This window comes from Hemicordylus capensis, chromosome 2 (assembly GCF_027244095.1).
Source record: "Hemicordylus capensis ecotype Gifberg chromosome 2, rHemCap1.1.pri, whole genome shotgun sequence".
Taxonomy (NCBI): Eukaryota; Metazoa; Chordata; class Lepidosauria; order Squamata; family Cordylidae; genus Hemicordylus; species Hemicordylus capensis.
In genome coordinates, this window is record NC_069658.1 from 250,344,990 (window position 1) to 250,363,979 (window position 18,990).

Sequence of the window (18,990 nt, forward strand, 5' to 3'; positions counted from 1 at the left end):
GTCGTTTTAGCTGCATACAATACAGAGTTAGGAAGTCAACCATGGACTGGATGTAAGGCATCTCACTACCCATAATGCTACGTAGCAGCAAGGCTTCTGGTGGATGGAGATGTGGGAGAGTTCAGTCCAATTCTCTGGCTCAGACACAGGAACTGGTCATGGCAAGGTCAGCTGTGAGGGAAGTCTACAGTTCAGCTGCCTGCTGGTGCTGGAGATTGTAGTAGCTCCTCTACCCATGCACTTGAATCCAGCAGCTCCTCAGGGCTGCAGAAAGGCTGGCTCAGAATACAGAAAGCCTAGCAGCCCCCAAATCTGCAGGAGTGGCAGCAAACTCTCTTCTCTTTAGAAGGGGGAGAGCAACACTCTGTTCATCTCAACACAGCATCCTTCCCAGTGGCTGCTGTCTTTTTTCCTTAAAAAAAAAAAAGATATGAAGTTTTCTTTGGGAAAGGGACAATGTTCTCTCTAACAGGGAATCCCAGATGTTGCTGACTACAACTCCCATAATTCTCAGCCAAAGGCCATCACAGTTGAGGATGCTGGGAGTTGTAGTCAACATAATCTGAAATTCCCTGTTAGAGGGAATGCTGAAAAGGGCAGTTTTTCCACTTCTCTGCTGTGTAAACCACTTTGTAAACTTTTTGTTATTGAAGAGTAGTATTTGAACATAAAGCCATATGAACATCACCGCCATGGCACTTTCAGAACAATGCAGATACATCCATGGAAGGAACTACAAAGTATTAGACGAAAGGGGAGAGGAAACAAAGCGAGGGAGCCATCAATATTTTTTTATTGAATAAAACAGCAGCTTGAAACAGTTCAAATATTTTTTAAGGCACAATATCTAATATTCAGAATTTAACAATGAACCAAAAAAAGGCAAAAAGATATATTTTTACAAGACTAGACAATCGCTTCCCATTTGCCCAGCAGGAAACTTTGCAGTCTGTGAACACTTTTCATGCACAGAACAAAGAATGTGAGACTAGATGGACTTTTAGTTTGAGCCAGCAAGCCTCTCGTGTCCAAAACACAAAGCATTAGAGGAAAACAATACAGGAGGACTTGGACATAAGGCCTTTTGGCATCCACTTCAATTCAGAGACAAAGGTTCTGGTATATCAAGAGGAGAGAGAGCCCAGGGGATTCTCTGGTCCCATTCTCTGACTCAGACACGGCAGCCGCTCTCCGCAAAGGCATCAGTGAAAGACTGGAGCTGGGCACAGGAGTTGCGATACTGGGTGGTCCGACAACGCCTGGGTTCTGGTAGTTCTTCCACCCAAGAGTTCAAATCCAACAGGTACTGAGGGCTGTAGAGAGGCTTGGTCAGAATGCAGAAAGGCCCAGCATTCCCTCCTGACCTTAGCTCAGTAGAACCCCTCCCCCCACAACACACACAAACACACACATGGATAACCTGAAAGACCCTTAGATTCTTTAAGAAATGGTTGAAGACCCATCTTTTTAGAGAAGCACTTTAAAACATCTTAGTTATAACTATATCTGGTAGGTTTCAAACCAGAACGTTTTAAACTTGTAGTTTTAAACTTTTGTTCTAACTGAGATTTGGTTTTAGTAAGTTTCCATTCTATTGGTTTCATATTGTTTTATCGTGTATTGTTTTTTTATTGACTTTAGTTAGCCACCCTGAGAAATGGGATATACAGGTGAAACTCGGAAAATTAGAATATCGTGCAAAAGTCCATTAATTTCAGTAATGCAAATTAAAAGGTGAAAGTGATATATGAGACAGACGCATTACATGCAAAGCGAGATAAGTCAAGCCTTAATTTGTTATAATTGTGATGATCATGGCGTACAGCTCATGAAAACCCCAAATCCACAATCCCAGAAAATTAGAATATTACATGGAACCAAGAAGACAAGGATTGAAGAATAGAACAATATCGGATCTCTGAAAAGTATAAGCATGCATATGTATTCAGTACTGGTTTGGGCCCCTTTTGCAGCAATTAGTGCCTCAATGCGGCATGGCATGGATGCTATCAGCCTGTGTCACTGCTAAGGTGTTATGGAAGACCAGGATGCTTCATTAGCGGCCTTCAGCAATTCTGCATCGTTTGGTCTCATGTCTCTCATCCTTCTCTTGGCAATGCCCCATAGATTCTCTTTGGGGTCAGGTCAGGCGAGTTTGCTGGCCAATCAAGCACAATACACTGTATACTTTTCAGAGGTCCGATATTGTTCTATTCTTCAATCCTTGTCTTCTTGGTTCCATGTAATATTCTAATTTTCTGAGATTGTGGATTTGGGGTTTTCATGAGCTGTACGCCATGATCATCACAATTATAACAAATTAAGGCTTGACTTATCTCGCTTTGCATGTAATGCGTCTGTCTCATATATCAGTTTCACCTTTTAATTTGCATTACTGAAATTAATGGACTTTTGCATGATATTCTAATTTTCTGAGTTTCACCTGTAAATACTTTAAATAAATACGTAAGTAAGTAGTGGCCTTTTTCCCACGGTTGCCAGAAGCGGAGAAGGATAGCAGGGCTGCAGCTCCTTTAAACAGCTGGTGAAGAAGGAATTTTAAAAAGGGCAGCTAGTCATATGGGGCAGAAAAAAGCTGCACCTGTTGAAGTTCTGTGTTCTACGCAGATATTAAGCCTTCAGGAGCCTGACTGTCCTCCTTTGGGGTCAGCCTAGCGTTTCTTAATTCATCCTTTAATGGTAACCTGTAGGCACAACTCCCTTCTCCCAGAAAGCTTGCCTGCCAACGAACTGGAACTCAAAATTTCTGGACCCCATCTCTCGTGCCCTTCATTAATCCACAATGCAGCCAATTCCTCTTTCTCCCAAACCTACCGGCCTTCAGAGTCACGAGTTTCCCCATCACGTCCCATCACCAGATATTCCGTGTTTTTAGCCAAACGTGTCCGACATGATGCCCGAATCACAAAGCGCCTGATTTGGTTTACAGCAATCCCCATGTCTGCAGCTAGAGATGGAGATAAAATTTAAAATGGCAGAGAGCGGAATGGCATTTGGGTCCTTGGTCTAGCTCTGCCTGTCCGCAGTGTTATAATGAGGACTTGAAAGCCTGAGAACTCCAGAAACACTCAAACACAGCTTTACAAATCAGAAAAGCCTGTAATCTCTTTTGGAACTGAGTTTTTGACTACAGAGAGGAGGAAAGAACAAAGATATAAAAATATCTGATTTTTGGTAGATTACGTTTTTAAAAAATTAAAGTTTTCTGCCTCGGACATTGTTGCAGCATTCTTCACCAAATCTGAAGACATGATCGTTGTTCTTACCGACTTCAACTGTACAAAATTTCAGGAGAAGTGGACTTACGATATAGATTTTATAAGCAATGGAATGTGAAAAAAACCAGCCACCAACTTCCTGACTAATGCTGTGTATCTGCAGCTTTAAAAAGGCACATGTACATTGATCACATCTTTGCCTCTGAAGTATGGAGGGGAGTGATTTTCACCAATTTCTCTTCCCTAGTAGCACCCCAAGCAACACAAAAGTTATGTCCCTGAGGAGCACCCGCAGGGACATAATGCTGCACTGCTCAGAGTGCTTCCAGGGGAAGGGGAGGCTGGTAAACCCACACTCCATGTGAACCCTCACACTTGAGAAGTGAGGATGTTTGCTGCAAACATGCCTTTTTTTAGCTGCATGCATGCAGAGTTAGTCAGAATTCTAGCCAGTGGAATTTACATGGGGAAAGAGCCAGTTTCCCCTCTGCATCTTAATCACTCCTATGCCTCCTGCATTTCCTCCTATGCACGTGTGTACGCGTGCACACACACACACACACACACACAAACACTCTGCAGCTTTCTTGATATTGCAGCTATTGGATTCCACCCTATCAGGATTCACTTCAGAGTCTGCGTTGTTAGGCAGATTTCGACTTGGTATGACGTTGAGCTAACATTTAACCAGGAATCTTAGAACTGATCTCCGGGGGTTAAATGTTGGCTTGGCATTGCACCAAGTGGCAGTGGCGTAGAGAGGGCAGAGGTGGCCTGTGTTCTCAGGACAGCCCCCTGCAGCAACGGTGAATCCCTCTCCTGGAGGCCTCCTCTCCTCATAGCAACAGTGGCATGCTTCTACCCCCTATGCCAGCCGGCTCTGACCCTGAGGTGGCTCAAAATGAAGAGTATGCATGCATCCTGATGACATAAGGCATACACATGTTCTCATTCCCAGCTGCCTCAGGGTTAGAACCCCTGCTAACTGAGAAAAAGGGGCACCTTTTAAAGTGGTGATTCTCTTAGATTTAGCAGGGGGAGAGCAACTGGACCTATCCGTCCCCAGCCCAGCATCCCTCCCGTGACTGTTGCTGGTGTCTGCCTTATGTTTCTTTTTAGATTGTGAGCCCTTTGGGGACAGGGAGCCATCTTTATTTATGTATTATTTATTTTTCTATGTAAACCGCTCTGAGAATTTTGTTGAAGAACGGTATATAAATATCCATAGTAGTAGCAGAACCCTGAGCAGCTGGAAAGCGGCAGTGGACTGCAGGAGAAGAGTGGACTGCTGGGGATGAGCAGCAGGGTGTAGGGGAGGAGAAAGCTGGCAGGAGCACAGCAGCAGGTGGCAAAAGTGCAGCATGTGTTCTTGAGATGTGTCTGTCCATCCAATCGGGCATCCACAGGATTGTCTTCCAGTCTGGGGGGGCGGGGGGCGGAAAACCCAGCAATCCAATACCCCCCACCCTAGGAATACGCCCCACTGAATTAAATGGGAACTGGCTCAATCTGGGGGTGGGGTGGGGACCCCTCTTGCTCCCCTCCTGGATTCCCATCCATCCAATTAAGTGCTGTGCCCTGCTCCTATGCAGCACACAATCACTCCCGCTGAGATTCATGGGAGAACAGCCGCCTCCTTGGCAGCAAATGGATAGTAAGAACCTGTCCCAAGGGCTGGTTTGCTCTTCGTTCTTCTCTGTTTCTGCTCTCCTGCTTGAGCACTGCTGGCTGGATTTGGATACCTTTCTGGTTGATCCTTCCGCACAGAACTTTTGTAATCACCTGGATTTTCAACTGGGCCTGCCCAGACCAAGTCTTTGACTGTTCTTGAATATCTGGGTTGTGCAGAAGATTAGAACCCTTCGTTGGGGTTCTGATCCTGCAAGGAAGTGTTGGATCTAACCCAGTTCTACACACACACACACAGAGAGTAATAGTATCACTCACTGAATTGCAGGGGGGCCAAAATCTTAACTTCATAGACACGGAAGGCACTTTCACTGAGCTCACTCTCTACTCGAACCCGGAATGCTGTGAGGGAGAGAGAAAGACAGCAGAAGTGGATATGGGAAAGTACTTGCCAGGAACTCATAAGGCAGGAATTCCCTTTAAAATGGCCCCCACTTTTTGTGCTTTGAATAAAAACAGGCAATAAAGCCTGTAAAAATAAATAAATAAAACTAAATAAGACCTCACCGAGTGGAGAACAGCCACACAGATCTGCTGTTTAAGGCTGTTAAGCTGCATTGGATTGGGTAATTACACTCCAGGCTTAAAAAAAACAAGACAGCTAGACAATTCCAGAGCTGAAAACAGGTCACATGAAAGAGGCAAGCAACAAGATTGGGGTGGGTCTGTAACTCAGTGGCAGAGTATCTCTTTTGCATGCAGAAGGCCCCAGGTTCAACCTTGACATCTCCAGGTAGGGTTGGGGAAAACGATCCCTGCCTGAAACCTTGGAGAACCGCTGCCAGTCAGTATAGACCAGGGATTCTCAATGTTGGGTTCCCAGATGTTATTGGACTTCAACTCCCATAATCCTCAGGCCCAGTGGCCTTTGACTGGGGATTATGGGAGTTGAAGTCCAATAACATTTGGGAACCCAACATTGATAATCCCTGGTATAGACAATAGTGAGCTAGGTGGACCAATGGTCTGACTTCATATAAGGCAGTTTCTTATGTTCCTTCCTAAGAGTGAATGAGTGTGAACGTGTGAGAAAATAGGGTGGAGAGGGGGAGGTCCCTGATCCCAGGACCAACCGCTTACCATAGTCCACACGGGGACTGTAACATGCAAACTCCATGCGATTTTCCTTTGTAATGGCCTTATCGAGGATACGTTTCAAACGTGGGCAGGCACCTGTGCAAGGCAAAGGGAAGGAATGTGATTAAGACTCCTAGATTCCACTGGAGGCTTTACAAATTTGGGCTGTTACCCCAAATCTCCTTCGGAAGAGAGTGTGGGCATTCACACAGCAGCCAAATGTACCCTGAAGTCCCTTTGAGGTCCTTGGAACCACTCCACACACAAATTGGGCTTTGTCTTGCAAATTCTAGCTTTCTCGGTGTATTTCAGGGTTTAGAAAATGCTGGTTTTAAGCTACTTTTTCTGAAAACGCCGGAGCAAATAGGGAGAGGCACTGACATAGAATCATTAGCATGATAAGAGGGATACTCTCTTTAGAAATGCAGATAGCTGTTTAGATAGCTCTCCCCCACCCCGACTGGCCCATTGGCTAGAATGGAGAGCCAGCATAGCATAGTAGTTAGAGAGCCGGGTCTCACGATCCATGAGACCCGGTTTCTTCAGGTGAGTGGGGAGAGCGGGCTAAGCCCGTTCTCCCTGCTCACGAGCGGAGAGGGAGCCCTGGGCAGCTGGATTGGCTGCCCACACGATGGCTGGCTCCAAGACGGAGCCGGTGGGGGCTGGGGAGCTTGGGGGCTGTGCGGCTCCCACAAGCCCCAGTATGCCCTGCGCTTGCGGGGAGGCCCCTGAGCCGGGAGGCGGATTTTCGCATCCCAGCCTGGGGTATACTCATGAGTAGGTGCGGTGCGAAGGTGTGCTGTGGCTACTCACGATTGTGAAAAGCAGGTTTGTGGAGCACTCACTCCGCAAACCTGCTTTTTACCAGGGGTTCCAGAGCGGGTTTGCTGCTCCAGAACCACTGGGCTCGGCTGTGAGCCCGGTGGTTCTGACGATCAGCAAAAATCGGGCTAGCCTCCGCTAGCCCGATTTTTGCTGGTCGCCAGAATAGCCCCAGAGTGTTGGACTAGGACTGGGAAGACCCGAGTTTGAATCCCCATTCAACCATGAAACTCACTGGGTGACTCTGAGCCAGTCATGTATCCCTCAGCTTAACCTACCTCACGGGGTTGTTGTGAGGATAAAAATAAGCATGTACACCGCTCTGAACTCCTTGGAGGAAGAGCAGGATATAAATGTAATAAACAAACAAACAAATAAAAGGAAAACACAGACACATGCCATGTGAACTTGCATCAAACAAAACCTGAAGGCAGAGGGGAGGGACTACTTCCCTCAATGCTGCAAGTGTGATCCGAAGTGGCTTAGATCAACATTTACCCTGCAGCATGAAGCCATGTGCAAATAACTCCCTGGACGATCTGGTGGATGAGCACAAGGCAACTGAGAGACATAACTGACTTCTGCAAAAGCAAAGTGGAGAGTAGCAAGTTGTGAGCCAGGATTATTTGGTTGCCAATGGGGTGGAGCAGGTAACTGAGATTCCTGGATTCTCAAAGGCCTTTCCCCACAAGAACAAGCATTGTGGGTGTTTTGCTGTGGAGACAGTAGTTGTGCAAATGAGAATGAGCACCTACTGGATGGTACCCAAGACATCACTGCCAGGTACATGAATTAGCTTCTAGCAACCAGTGCTCCTCTCCTCTGAATTCAAATGTGGTATAATCACACTATGGGGGGAATGTACTATGTCAGCATCTTGGCTAGTTCCAGTCCTGAAATGTGGGGCCACTGCTGGGGTGTGCTCATAGATGGCAGAAGGGCAGTATCATCTGGTATCCACTCCCCCGGCTTTCTTTCTTTCTTTCTTTCTTTCTTTCTTTCTTTCTTTCTTTCTTTCTTTCTTGCTTTCTTTCTTTCTTTCTTTCTTTCTTTCTTTCTTTCTCTGGCATTCAGGAGACCAGTGGCAAGGGAGCAATGTGGCCTGATGCATGCAGCAACCTCTGGATGGAACTTGCTGCCAGAGTGCAATGGGTCAGAGTGTGCCACTCACTCTGCTTTGGGACCCTTAATCACCTTCCCAGCTTGTGGGAGTGAGTGAATGGCTGTGAGAGAGTCAGGTTTCTTGCCCAGAGGTCTTATCTGGCTCCCACCATAGCCCAGGCAACCTTACCTTCTGCGCACTGGCAAACATCTTTTGAGCACAAGTGAGACACATACTCGGCCTTGTTGGGGGCACTATAGAAGATGCTGCAGCGCTTGTCTGTAAGGAGAGAGGAGCACAGTTTATGTGCATGTGTACAATGTGAAAGAGGCTGTTGGTTTAGTTACTCCACCCTCTCCAAAATTGGCTGATGGTTGATCAGGGGAGCCACAAATTTGCTCACCCCTCAAACATTTGTCTGTGCTCATGAGTGCTTCCAAAGCAATGCACAGCAGTAGGAATTCTGCCATGCATCTTCGGAGGAAGAGGGCAGGGAGCTTCCTTCTGACCTCACACCAGGTTCCTAAGTGTCTCCGAAGCTCAGCATGATCTCAGAGACAAGACCCCGCTCCCCCAAGGTCAAGTCACTGAGGACCACCATTTGTTTCTGGCTGCCAACAGCTGTCAACATTTGTGCACTCTTAAAATATATATGAACTATCAATATCAAAACAAAGACAAATGACACAACATATAAACATGAGGGCTGTCAACAAACTAAATACTTTGATTTGACTGACACTGATTGATCGTTTGCTTTTTCACTGATCCATGAATTAAATTTAAATAAACTTCTGTACTACCAAAACCTCAATATACTTGCCTTGTGGGGATACTGGCTGACATCCAGACTAATGCTGAGCTTGTGCAAATATGTTGATCCTCAGTTTGTATGGATTGCAGAGAATTAGGCAAAGCTAGCCAAACCAGTGGTCAAAGAGCACAAGAGACTGTGCAAATCTGAGCATCTGGACAGTGATGCAGCCTATTTGCGTGTGTGCATCTTTGTCAACTGCACCAGTGCAGCGTTAGTCTGGATGTCAGCTACTGATGGTAGTATTACCAGCAAAGTAGCCACTGACTATTGCCACTCAGAAGACAGACCCCACTTCATGGTCTCTGTCTCTTGACCAGTCTATGCTTACCTGGTTTATAGAAGTCATATACTGTGGCACTTGCTGGCTGGAGTTTTCCCACAGGTACTAGCTGTCTTGCTTGAAATGATATACATTCACGTTCTGACTCTGGCACCTGTACATGAACACATGAAGCAGCCTGAATCAGACCACTGCTCCATCCAGCCCAATATTGCCTATTCTGACTGGCAGCCACTCTCTAAAGTGCCAAACAGAGGGTCTTCCCCAGTTCTGACACCTGAGCTCCTTTTAATTAGCAATATCAGGGATCACACAGGAACACAGGAAGCTGCCATATACTGAGTCAGACCATTGGTCTATCTAGCCCAGGATTGTCTTCACAGACTGGCAGCAGTTTCTCCAAGGCTGCAGGCAGGAATCTCTCTCAGCTGTATCTTGCAGAAGCCACAGAGGGAACATGGAACCTTCTGCTCTTCCCAGAGCGGCTCCATCCCCTGAGGGGAATATCTGGCAGTGCTCACACTTCTAGTCTCTCTTTCATATGCAACCAGGGCGGACCCTGCTTAGCTAAGGGGACAAGTCATGCTTGCTATCACAAGAGCAGTTCTCCTCTCCTGGGACTTAAGACTGGGACTTTTTGCATATGAAACATGTGCAGTACCACCTTGAGGATGGGAGGGGAGGAAGGAAGGAGACACAGAACTCTGGTGATGGCGAAACAGAGAGGGCCTACTTTTCTCCACCACTGAAAAGTAGGGATGTGACTGATTTTTCATGAAGCTACAACTATGCTCTAGAATCTATTTTTCTACCAGCACTCAGTTGTAGAACATCAAATAACAACTAAGTTCATTTGAGCACACACAGAGAGCTACTAGTTGGGAGGGCTACAGGCCACCTCCAGCCTCAAAGGCAGGATGCCTCTGAGTACCAGTTGCAGGGGAGTAACAGCAGGAGGGAGGGCATGCCCTCAACTCCTGCCTGTAGGCTTCCAGTGGCATCTGGTGGGCCACTGTGTGGATGCTGGACTAGATGGGCCTTGGACCTGATCCAGCAGGGCTGTTCTTATGCTTTCCCTTAATTCTAAACATCAACTGATTCTGCCTGTCCCCATGAATCTGGGATTAAGAGACGGGGGCTTTCAGGTAATCTAAGAGTTTTCACTGTAGAAGTGTACCATTGGGGGAGGTTTGAGCACTCACAGAATTATATGGACTTAATGAGTTAATATCTACCAGGATTGGTTGCCTGGACGTGAGTCTCACTCATCATAGGTGACCGGGCAAGTGGGTGTTTATAAGCTTGTAGTGCACAATAAGGGTCTTTCTAGGCTGTACTATATTCCAACCAACACAAATTCCAGTGGGAGATGTAACTTACGGCTGTGTCTTGAAAGTCAGAATAAATGTTGTATTAAAAAGATTTTTCACAGTTTCTCAGATGCTGGTGCTAAGAAATTACACAATGTGTTTAAATGTCAAGTAAGCATCTCCCATTGGAATTTGTGTTGAAGCTGGGGAAAATTGCCATCTAAACACACTCTAAGTCTTCATTCTCCTCCCCCACCGTGTTCCCTCTAACAGGGATTCTCAGATGTTGTTGACTACAACTCCCAGAATCCCCAAGCAAAAGCCATTTTGCTTTTGACGACCCACTTTTATTATTTGAATAGAGTTAGCCTTTCCTCTACTGCCTATCTCATTATATTCTCCTGACAGCGTCTCTCACCGTATTAAAGTATAGCAGCAGTCGCCGTCCTTGGGTCTCCCAGTGGCTGATGTACTGATCCGAGAGATCTTTCAGCTAGGCAGATGAGCAAGAGACAGACAAGAAATGAGAAAAGGAACAAGCAAGCACATCCCCCAAGTAGGAGAAGGTTCTCAGAGGTTTAATGATATCGTCACAGTCCTTCCCATGAAGGGAGCTGTGGCAGGCGGACAAAAGAATTTTAGAATTGGGAGGGACCAGTTCTTCTGCTTCCTTGTCATTTCAGTGCTGAGTTCTAGCCCTGCCCTCGGGATGTGGTTGGACCATGTTTGAAAACTCCTGGGTTAAGTCATATGTTCCACCTGAACAAGCAGTCCAAGGGGGAAACTACACATTCTACTGCAGCCATGTGTAGCAAAGCTGAGATAGTTGGTTCTCACTTGTGAAAAGCACAAGGGAGACGGGCATCAGAGCAGGGAGGGAAGGAAATACATAAGAGTCAACATGGTGTAGTGGTTAGAGTGCTGGACTAGGACGGGGAAACCTGAGTTCAAATCCCCGTTCAGCCATGATACTAGCTGGGTGACTCTGGGCCAGTCACTTCTCTCTCAGCCTAACCTACTTCACAGGGTTGTTGTGAGGAGAAACTTAAGTATGTAGTACACCGCTCTGGGCTCCTTGGAGGAAAAGCAGGATATAAAATGTAAATAATAATAATAATAAAATAATAATAATAATAATACTTCTTTGCCGGCCACACTTCCCTCCCTATTGCAGCTCCTGTTACCCCCGTAGGGTCAAGTGCTTGCACGCCACTGCTGCTACCTTGGCAGCATGGCCTGAGAATGCGGAGCATCCACCTGCAGATGGGGGAGGGGCATCATGTTGTCCTTTATCGGGCAGCAAAATGTCCTGGAATGCCCCTCCTTAACCCAGATCTGAGAGGGAGGGAGAAGGGAGCTCCTAGACCAGAGGGTCATGACAACTCCTAGGTAGGCCTGAACCCAAGAGTTGCCATTTCTTAAAAGTGCCGGCATTGTCCTTCTCTCCTCCGCAGCAACAGCCACCTTGTCAAGGTCGTCCTTGTCAGCTTGGAAGCCGCTAAGTAGAGTGATGTCAACGATGACCATGCCTGAGACATGTGCTCCAGGTTGCCTCCTGAAGGAGAAGGAAGGAAAAGCAAGTGAACCAGAAACAAATTAACAACTAGTACAGTACAGCAACCAGCCACCTAATGGCACAGCAGGGAAATGACCTGCCTAGCAAGCAGGAGGTTGCTGGTTTGAATCCCTGCTGGTATGTTTCCCAGAAACACCTATATCAGGCAGCAGCGATATAGGAAGATGCTGAAAGGCATCATCTCAAACTGCGCTGGAGATGGCAATGGTAAACCCCTCCTGTATTCTACCAAAGAAAAACCACAAGATTCTGTGGTCACCAGGAGTCGACACCAACTCGAAAGAACACCTTTACCTCACCTTTACAGTCCTTTCCGTTCTGGAGCTAGATGATCCACCCCTACAGCCTCAGATACAAACTTGGTACTAGCTGAAGTGCCTAAGTACTTTTCAAGGGCAGCCCCACATACGGTGTATTGCAATAATGCAGAGGTAACAAAAGCATGGGTAATGGTAGCCAGATCTGCTTTTTCAAGGAAGGGTTGCAGCTGGCATACATACAAGCTGAAGCAGTGCAAAGGCACTCCTGGCCAAAGCTGCAACTTGACTTCCAGGAGCAATGCCATGACTAAGAGAACTCGACTACACAGCTCTTCTTTTGGGGAGAGTTCACACATAATGTGGAACAACCTGAGGTTCCTCTAGCAAGGAGGGAACTTGACGTTGGCACTGCAGATGAGAACATATCTCAGTTTGTTGGAGAAGCTTAGTTGAGCCAGAGGTATGCCTCCTGGCTAGGCCTTCCAGTGAGGGGCTAGATCAGGTCTGCTCAACTTAGCCCCCCCCCATTTTTGGACTACAACTCCCATAATCCCCAGCCACAGTGGCCAATAGCCAGGGATTATGCATGTTGTAGGCCAACACCTGCAGGAGGGCCAAAGCTGAGCAGCCCTGCTCTAGATGGTATCCCAGTCTGCCTTGTGCTGTCCTTTGATTGGCAAGCCTTCCCTACATCATGCACTTTGCAACCATTGGTCCCCATTATGAAGGGGGCTGGCTCACCTGGAGCAAACCAGAGGTTCATGAAAAGTGTGGATTCAGACACAGTGCACACCTCAGGGCAAGCAGCACTTGACCCAGCAAGCCAACTTCAAATCTTGGTTTGGCTTGCCAGACTATAACAACTTGCTTGATCAAACCATTTAGGCTTGAGGCCCTGAGGGAACCTCTGATTCCTGGCTATCTTTCTGTCTGTCTGTCTGTTACATTTATATCCCGCTCTTCCTCCGAGGAGCTCAGAGGCATGGTTATTTTTATCCTCACAACAACGGGTTCAGATGGTTGCAGTCAAGCTGGTTACTGACCTTGCAAGTAAGTTCTGCGTTACATGTGAATCCACCCTTACTGGGTGGCACACCCCATCTAGAGCAGGTTGAATCTCTCCTCCCTAGTTGGCTTTCCTCTAATACCTCAGAGCCTGCTGAATCTGAATAAAACTCAGCTCCTTGGGTCACATCCAGCTCATCACCAACTCACTCTCTGGAATAATATTACTACAGGCCCAAGAAATGACCACAAACAGGAAGTTCTGCCTCCCACAATGGCACATTTGAGAGCAGAACCAGAATACACCCTTCCTAAAACGCACCATAAACAGACATTGTAGGTGACATCCCGTTGTGGCTGTCTAGGATCTTTGGCTTCTCTCCTGCGGCGGTTCTGGGCATCAAACAAATGGATCGGTGACAATGGCTGGTCGGCAGACAGTGATTGCGGCCCGGAGTCATTTGGGCCATAATCTTCATACTCATAGTAGTACTCATATGCGTCAGCTATTGTTAAGAAAGATAGTGAGAGAATTACAGGGATTATTCACTCCCCCAAATGAGATTTTACTGCTGTATTTGTACTTTTTGTTCAATATTTCTGTTTCGTACACCACCCTGGTATCCTTATGGTGTCCTGCATGCAATGCCTTCTGTGGGTGGATCCGCTTTTGCTCCAGAGTACTCCAGACATTCTTATTGTCCTTCCAGAACCAGATCTCTTTCTGGCTGACCTCTTGCATTGGTCCAGAACAGGCTTACTGGGGGACCAAGGAAAACATCTTTGCTCAAGGTCAGGGCCAACCCTAGGGTTTTGGGTGCCCTAGGCGAAGTATGACTTTGCCCACCCCCACTGCATTCTAGACTCTCCATCTCCAGCCGTCAGTGGTGCTTAATCAACATGTCCGATGCCCCAGAGAAAGAGGTGCTTGTATGCACGGAGAGGAGGAGAACTTAATAAGAACCACCATTGCATCCAGCAGGATTTTTCTTCTGGACCGAATATGGTAAGAGATGGGTGGCTCATGCAGGACATTTGAAGAGAGGAAAGATGCTTGGGTGTCTGGGCCTGAGGGATGTTCTGTCCCTTTAAGGGATTGGAGAGAACTTGATGGACTGCAATGGGGATGTCTCAGAGAATGCAGGACAGGGGTGAAGTTTGGGGCTAGGGTGAAGGAGCTCATAAAGAGGTAGGGAGAGAATCCGTGACCCATGGTAGGCAAGCAGCGACCTCCCTTTCTATTCACTGTAGTAGTCTGCAGGATGGCCCGTGGCATGGTTGGCAGCTGCCAGCGCTCTGATGGCTAATTGTACTTTTAGGTCTGTAGCTAGCAGCAGCACCTGGGCCATGGGTCCCCATTGCCCTTCCTCTGGTTGCTGCCCCTTCCCCTGGTTTCTGCCCCAGGTGGCTGCTTAGTTCTTCTAGCATAATCACTCCAACCAAAATCACTCCAACCATAATCACTCAGAATCACTCCAACCAAAACAATCATAATGTCAGATGCCAGAAAGGGAGCAGGATAGGGGCCTACTGAGAACAGGTCTTCATTCAGGGAAGGTGGTTCTGACAAGAGTCCACTCACAGCATAAACATCCGCCCTGCAGGTTTGGGCAATTCACCCTTGTGGTTGGTTGGTTTTTCATTTGCTGCGGGAGTTCTCTTATTCATTGTTCAGTTGTCCTGAGATTGAGAATCGGTGGGAAGTTCCTGCCTATCAAAATGTGACTCCAGTTCGGCCTCCCAGTCCCAGAGGTGGGACAGGACCTAACCCAGTAGTACCAAATGCCCACCTGTCTACAAGAACAGACATTCAACGGACAAAAACGTCACGTTTCTTGGTATCAATAAAATGTAGGCTACATGACACATTCTCTTTAAGCACGAAAAGATACACAGTCCTGTTTACAGTAGTCTAAACTGGTGTGGGGATCCCAGAGCTTCCAATCCCACATATTTACTTACGTTTGTACTCAATGGCGCCGCTCACTTTCACTTCTAACCCAAGAGTTTCACAAGAGGTGTTTTTCATTGCCAAGACATAAAATTGTTTCAGAATCTGCAAGGGACAGAAGACAAGAATCCTTCTGGCTTTCTCAACTCACCACCACCATAGCAAATAAACTTCAGTTTGTTATGGGGCAACTAACAAACTTTATTTATTTATTATTATTATTTCTTGTATACACAGTCAGTCAGGTGTTATTGACTGGTTTGTTTCATACAGACATCGAGTTCTTCCCAAGGACCTAGGATGGCTGAATTTTATCATCAATACTGTTGGTTATTATAGATATTGTCGCAAAATATAGGCTGTTCCCAGTAAAGTTGCTTTTTGTAAATGGCTGATGGTGATTTCTGTGGCCCTTATGGTGCTGAGGTGCTTGTCAAGTTGTTTTGGAATTGCACCTAGGGTGCCAATTACCACTGGGATTATTTTGGTCTTTTTCTGCCACAGCCTTTCAATTTCAATTTGTAGATCTTGGATTTTGTTATTTTTTCTATTTCTTTTTCTTCTGTTCTGCTATCCCCTGGTATTGCTATGTCGATTATTTTAACTTGTTTTTCTTTCTTCTCTACAGTTATATCTGGTGTATTGTGTGGCAGATATTATTATTATTATTATTATTATTATTATTATTATTATTATTATTATTATTATTATTATTAATTGTTTACACAGTCAGACAGGTGTTATTGACTGGTTTGTTTTATCCAGACATCGAGTCCTTCCCAAGGACCTGGGATGGCTGGATTTTATTGTCAATTTTGTTGCTGTTGTGAAAGATATCGTCACAGAATATAGGCTGTTCCCAGTAAAGTTGCTTTTTGTAATTGGCTGATGGTGAATTCTGTGGCCCCTATGGTGCTGAGGTGCTCTTCAAGGTCTTTTGGAACTGCACCCAGGGCGCCAATTACCACTGGGATTATTTTGGTCTTCTGCTGCCACAGCCTTTCAATTTCCATTTGTAGTTCTTTGTATTTGGTGATTTTTTCTATTTCTTTTTCTTCTATTCTGCTATCCCCTGGTATTGCTATGTCGATTATTTTAACTTGTTTTTCTTTCTTCTCGACTACAGTTATATCTGGTGTATTGTGTGGCAGATGTTTGTCTGTTTGTAGTCAGAAGTCCCATAATATTTTTGCATCTTCGTTTTCTACAACTTTTTCAATTTTATTGTCCCACTAGTTTTTGGCTACAGGTAGCTTGTATTTTTTGCAGATGTTCCAGTGTATCATCCCTGCTACCTTGTCATGCCTTTGTTTGTAGTCAGTCTGTGCGATCTTTTTACAACAGCTGATTAGGTGGTCCACGGTTTCATCTGCTTCTTTACAAAGGCGGCACTTGCTGTTTGTGGTGGATTTTTCTACTTTTGCTCTTATTGCATTTGTTCTTAGTGCCTGTTCTTGTGCAGCCAGTATTAAACCCTCTGTTTCTTTCTTCAAGTTGCCATTCTTAAGCCATTGCCAGGTCTTGGTGATGTCTGATTTTCCACTTATATTGTGCAAATATTGACCATGCAAGGGCTTATTTCTCCATTATTATTATTATTATTATTATTCCAGACCCATGAGTCCTGTCTTTAGACCCTCCCTTTTAGGTGAGCCAAGTTCAAATCCCACCACAGCCACGAAGTTCACTGGGTGACCTTGAGCCAGGATATATTTAGATGGATATATTTCCAAAAGGTGGGATAGATATATTTCCAAAAAAGCTTGCAATATTATTATTCTTATGGATGCATAACCGGAGCACCTGAAGGTGAGAGGGAGGTACCAGCAAACTCAGGGTAGCCCACAGATATGTTGGTTTCACAAAAACCTGAAGGGAAAAAACCAAGGGGACACAAAAAAAACCCTTGACCCAACATTGCTCCAATGTAACTCAATGGCATAGACTGTTTGTGGACTCAGAGGGCACATAACAGATAACCAGGTGGCCAGAGTTAATGGAACTCAGTGGTAAGGAGGAGGAAAGCTTGAACAAAAAGAGTGGGAAATTTCTCAGCTTGAAGAATACTCCCTCAAGACAGTCACAATAGTTTCTATGTCAGAGAGGGAAAGTGTCTAACTTTAACCATGCTCAGGCAGACTCAGGTAACACTTGCACACCAGGGATATACGGCAAGATTTTGTTGCCAGTCCATACTTTTTATTTTTAAAGATACTCACTGTCAGTGTCCCTTTTCCTTTTCCTTCCACTTTTACATGGATGTTCTTCCCTAAAGGAAACTGAAAGAGAGAGGCAGGGAGGGAGAGAGGGAGTGATCAAACTAAAGAATACTGCAACATCACTTTGGATCAACATGGAGAACTGGATGGAAGTCACCGGCTGGTTTAGTGGACAAGGAACAGGCCCTGCCTCCGCCCTCTATGGGATACCACCTGAGTCATATACTTATAGGTAGGTTGACAACACTCTAGACCAGGGATTCTCAACATTGGGTCCCCAGATGTTACTGGACTTCAATTTACATAATCCCCAGGCCCAGTGACCTTTGGTTGGGGATTATGGGAGTTGAAGTCCAATAACTTCTCGGGACCCAATGTTGAGAACTGCTGGTCTAGACCATGGATCAGACTTGCTATAAGTGTCCCTTCTCTTTGAAAGTAAGAAGGGAGACATCCTATATAGAGGGAGACTTCTCCCAGCATAATCTGGAGGCAGGGATTCCTGTTTCCTTGCAGGGCTGGAAGGATGCCCTCAAAGTTAAGACATGCTGTAGCTAGAAAATTTACTCACAGAAAATGCAAAAAAAATCAAGAACATTCCCCAAAATGCCAATACGATGACAACAGGATCAAAAACAGAATAGAAGAAAAGGCAATGCCCTCCGTTTACATATATTAGGTCAGAATGGACATCCAGACAAAGTCTGTCACTTATCTTTGCCCAGGAGCAGCAGCAGACTCAGCTGAAATGAGAGGTGTGAGTTGTCCTTCTTCATAGGAGGACAACTGAGAGAGCTTCCAGACAATGGCTGATTCCATCATGAACACCGGCTGAGGTTACAGAGCACGGGTGCACCAACTGTACTGGGGCAGCTCTTCTGTGCCACCCAAAAACATGCCCCCGAGGCCTAAGCAGTCATTGGAGAAATGTTTTAGGGTGGCACAGAGGGTTCCTGGGGAAGGGGAGGGAATAAAAAGTTGCTGCTTCCCTACTCTGCTGGTGCAGTTAGTTGGGAAGTTCTGTTGGGCTGCTGCTCTCTAGCTTGCTCTGTATATTGGCCACTGATTGTTATGAGAGATTTTACACATCATCCAGATTATTTATTTATTTTATTATCATCTTGTTTACACAGTCAGACAGTTTTATTGACTGGTTTGCTTTATCCAGACACTGAGTCCTTCCCAATGACCTGGGATGGCTGAATTTTATTATCAATGTTGTTGCTGTTATTATAGATATCGTCACAGAATACAGGCTGTTCCCAGTAAAGTTGCTTTTTGTAATTGGCCGATGGTGATTTCTGTGGTCCCTATGGTGTTGAGGTGCTCTTCAAGTTGTTTTGGAATTGCACCTAGGGCACCAATTACCACTGGGATTATTTTGGTCTTTTTCTGCCACAGCCTTTCAATTTCAATTTGTAGATCTTTGTATTTGGTGATTTTTTCTATTTCTTTTTCTTCTATTCTGCTATCCCCTGGTATTGCTATGTCGAATATTTTCACTTGTTTTTCTTTCTTCTCGACTACAGTTATATCTGGTGTATTGTGTGGCAGATGTTTGTCTGTTTGTAGTCGGAAGTCCCATAATATTTTTGCATCTTCGTTTTCTACAACTTTTTCAATTTTATGGTCCCACCAGTTTT

General features: G+C 45.7%; 1 protein-coding gene across 7 annotated transcripts in view; it reads right to left on the reverse strand.

Moving 5' to 3' along the window:
* Positions 1-771: 771 nt before the first annotated feature.
* The window catches only part of LOC128343034 (complement C4-like), a 92,877-nt gene continuing 74,658 nt past the window's right edge, over positions 772-18,990 (reverse strand). For all 7 annotated transcript variants that reach the window (XM_053291379.1, XM_053291382.1, XM_053291384.1 and 4 more), the window contains 11 exons: positions 17,348-17,407; positions 15,140-15,233; positions 13,500-13,683; positions 11,801-11,891; positions 10,755-10,829; positions 9,075-9,180; positions 8,119-8,208; positions 6,009-6,101; positions 5,187-5,270; positions 2,836-2,968; positions 772-1,313 (listed from right to left, as the gene is read on the reverse strand). In XM_053291379.1, the coding sequence (XP_053147354.1) occupies positions 1,172-1,313; positions 2,836-2,968; positions 5,187-5,270; positions 6,009-6,101; positions 8,119-8,208; positions 9,075-9,180; positions 10,755-10,829; positions 11,801-11,891; positions 13,500-13,683; positions 15,140-15,233; positions 17,348-17,407 (1,152 nt within the window). In that variant the 3' untranslated portion in view covers positions 772-1,171. The remainder of the gene's footprint in view (positions 1,314-2,835; positions 2,969-5,186; positions 5,271-6,008; positions 6,102-8,118; positions 8,209-9,074; positions 9,181-10,754; positions 10,830-11,800; positions 11,892-13,499; positions 13,684-15,139; positions 15,234-17,347; positions 17,408-18,990) is intronic.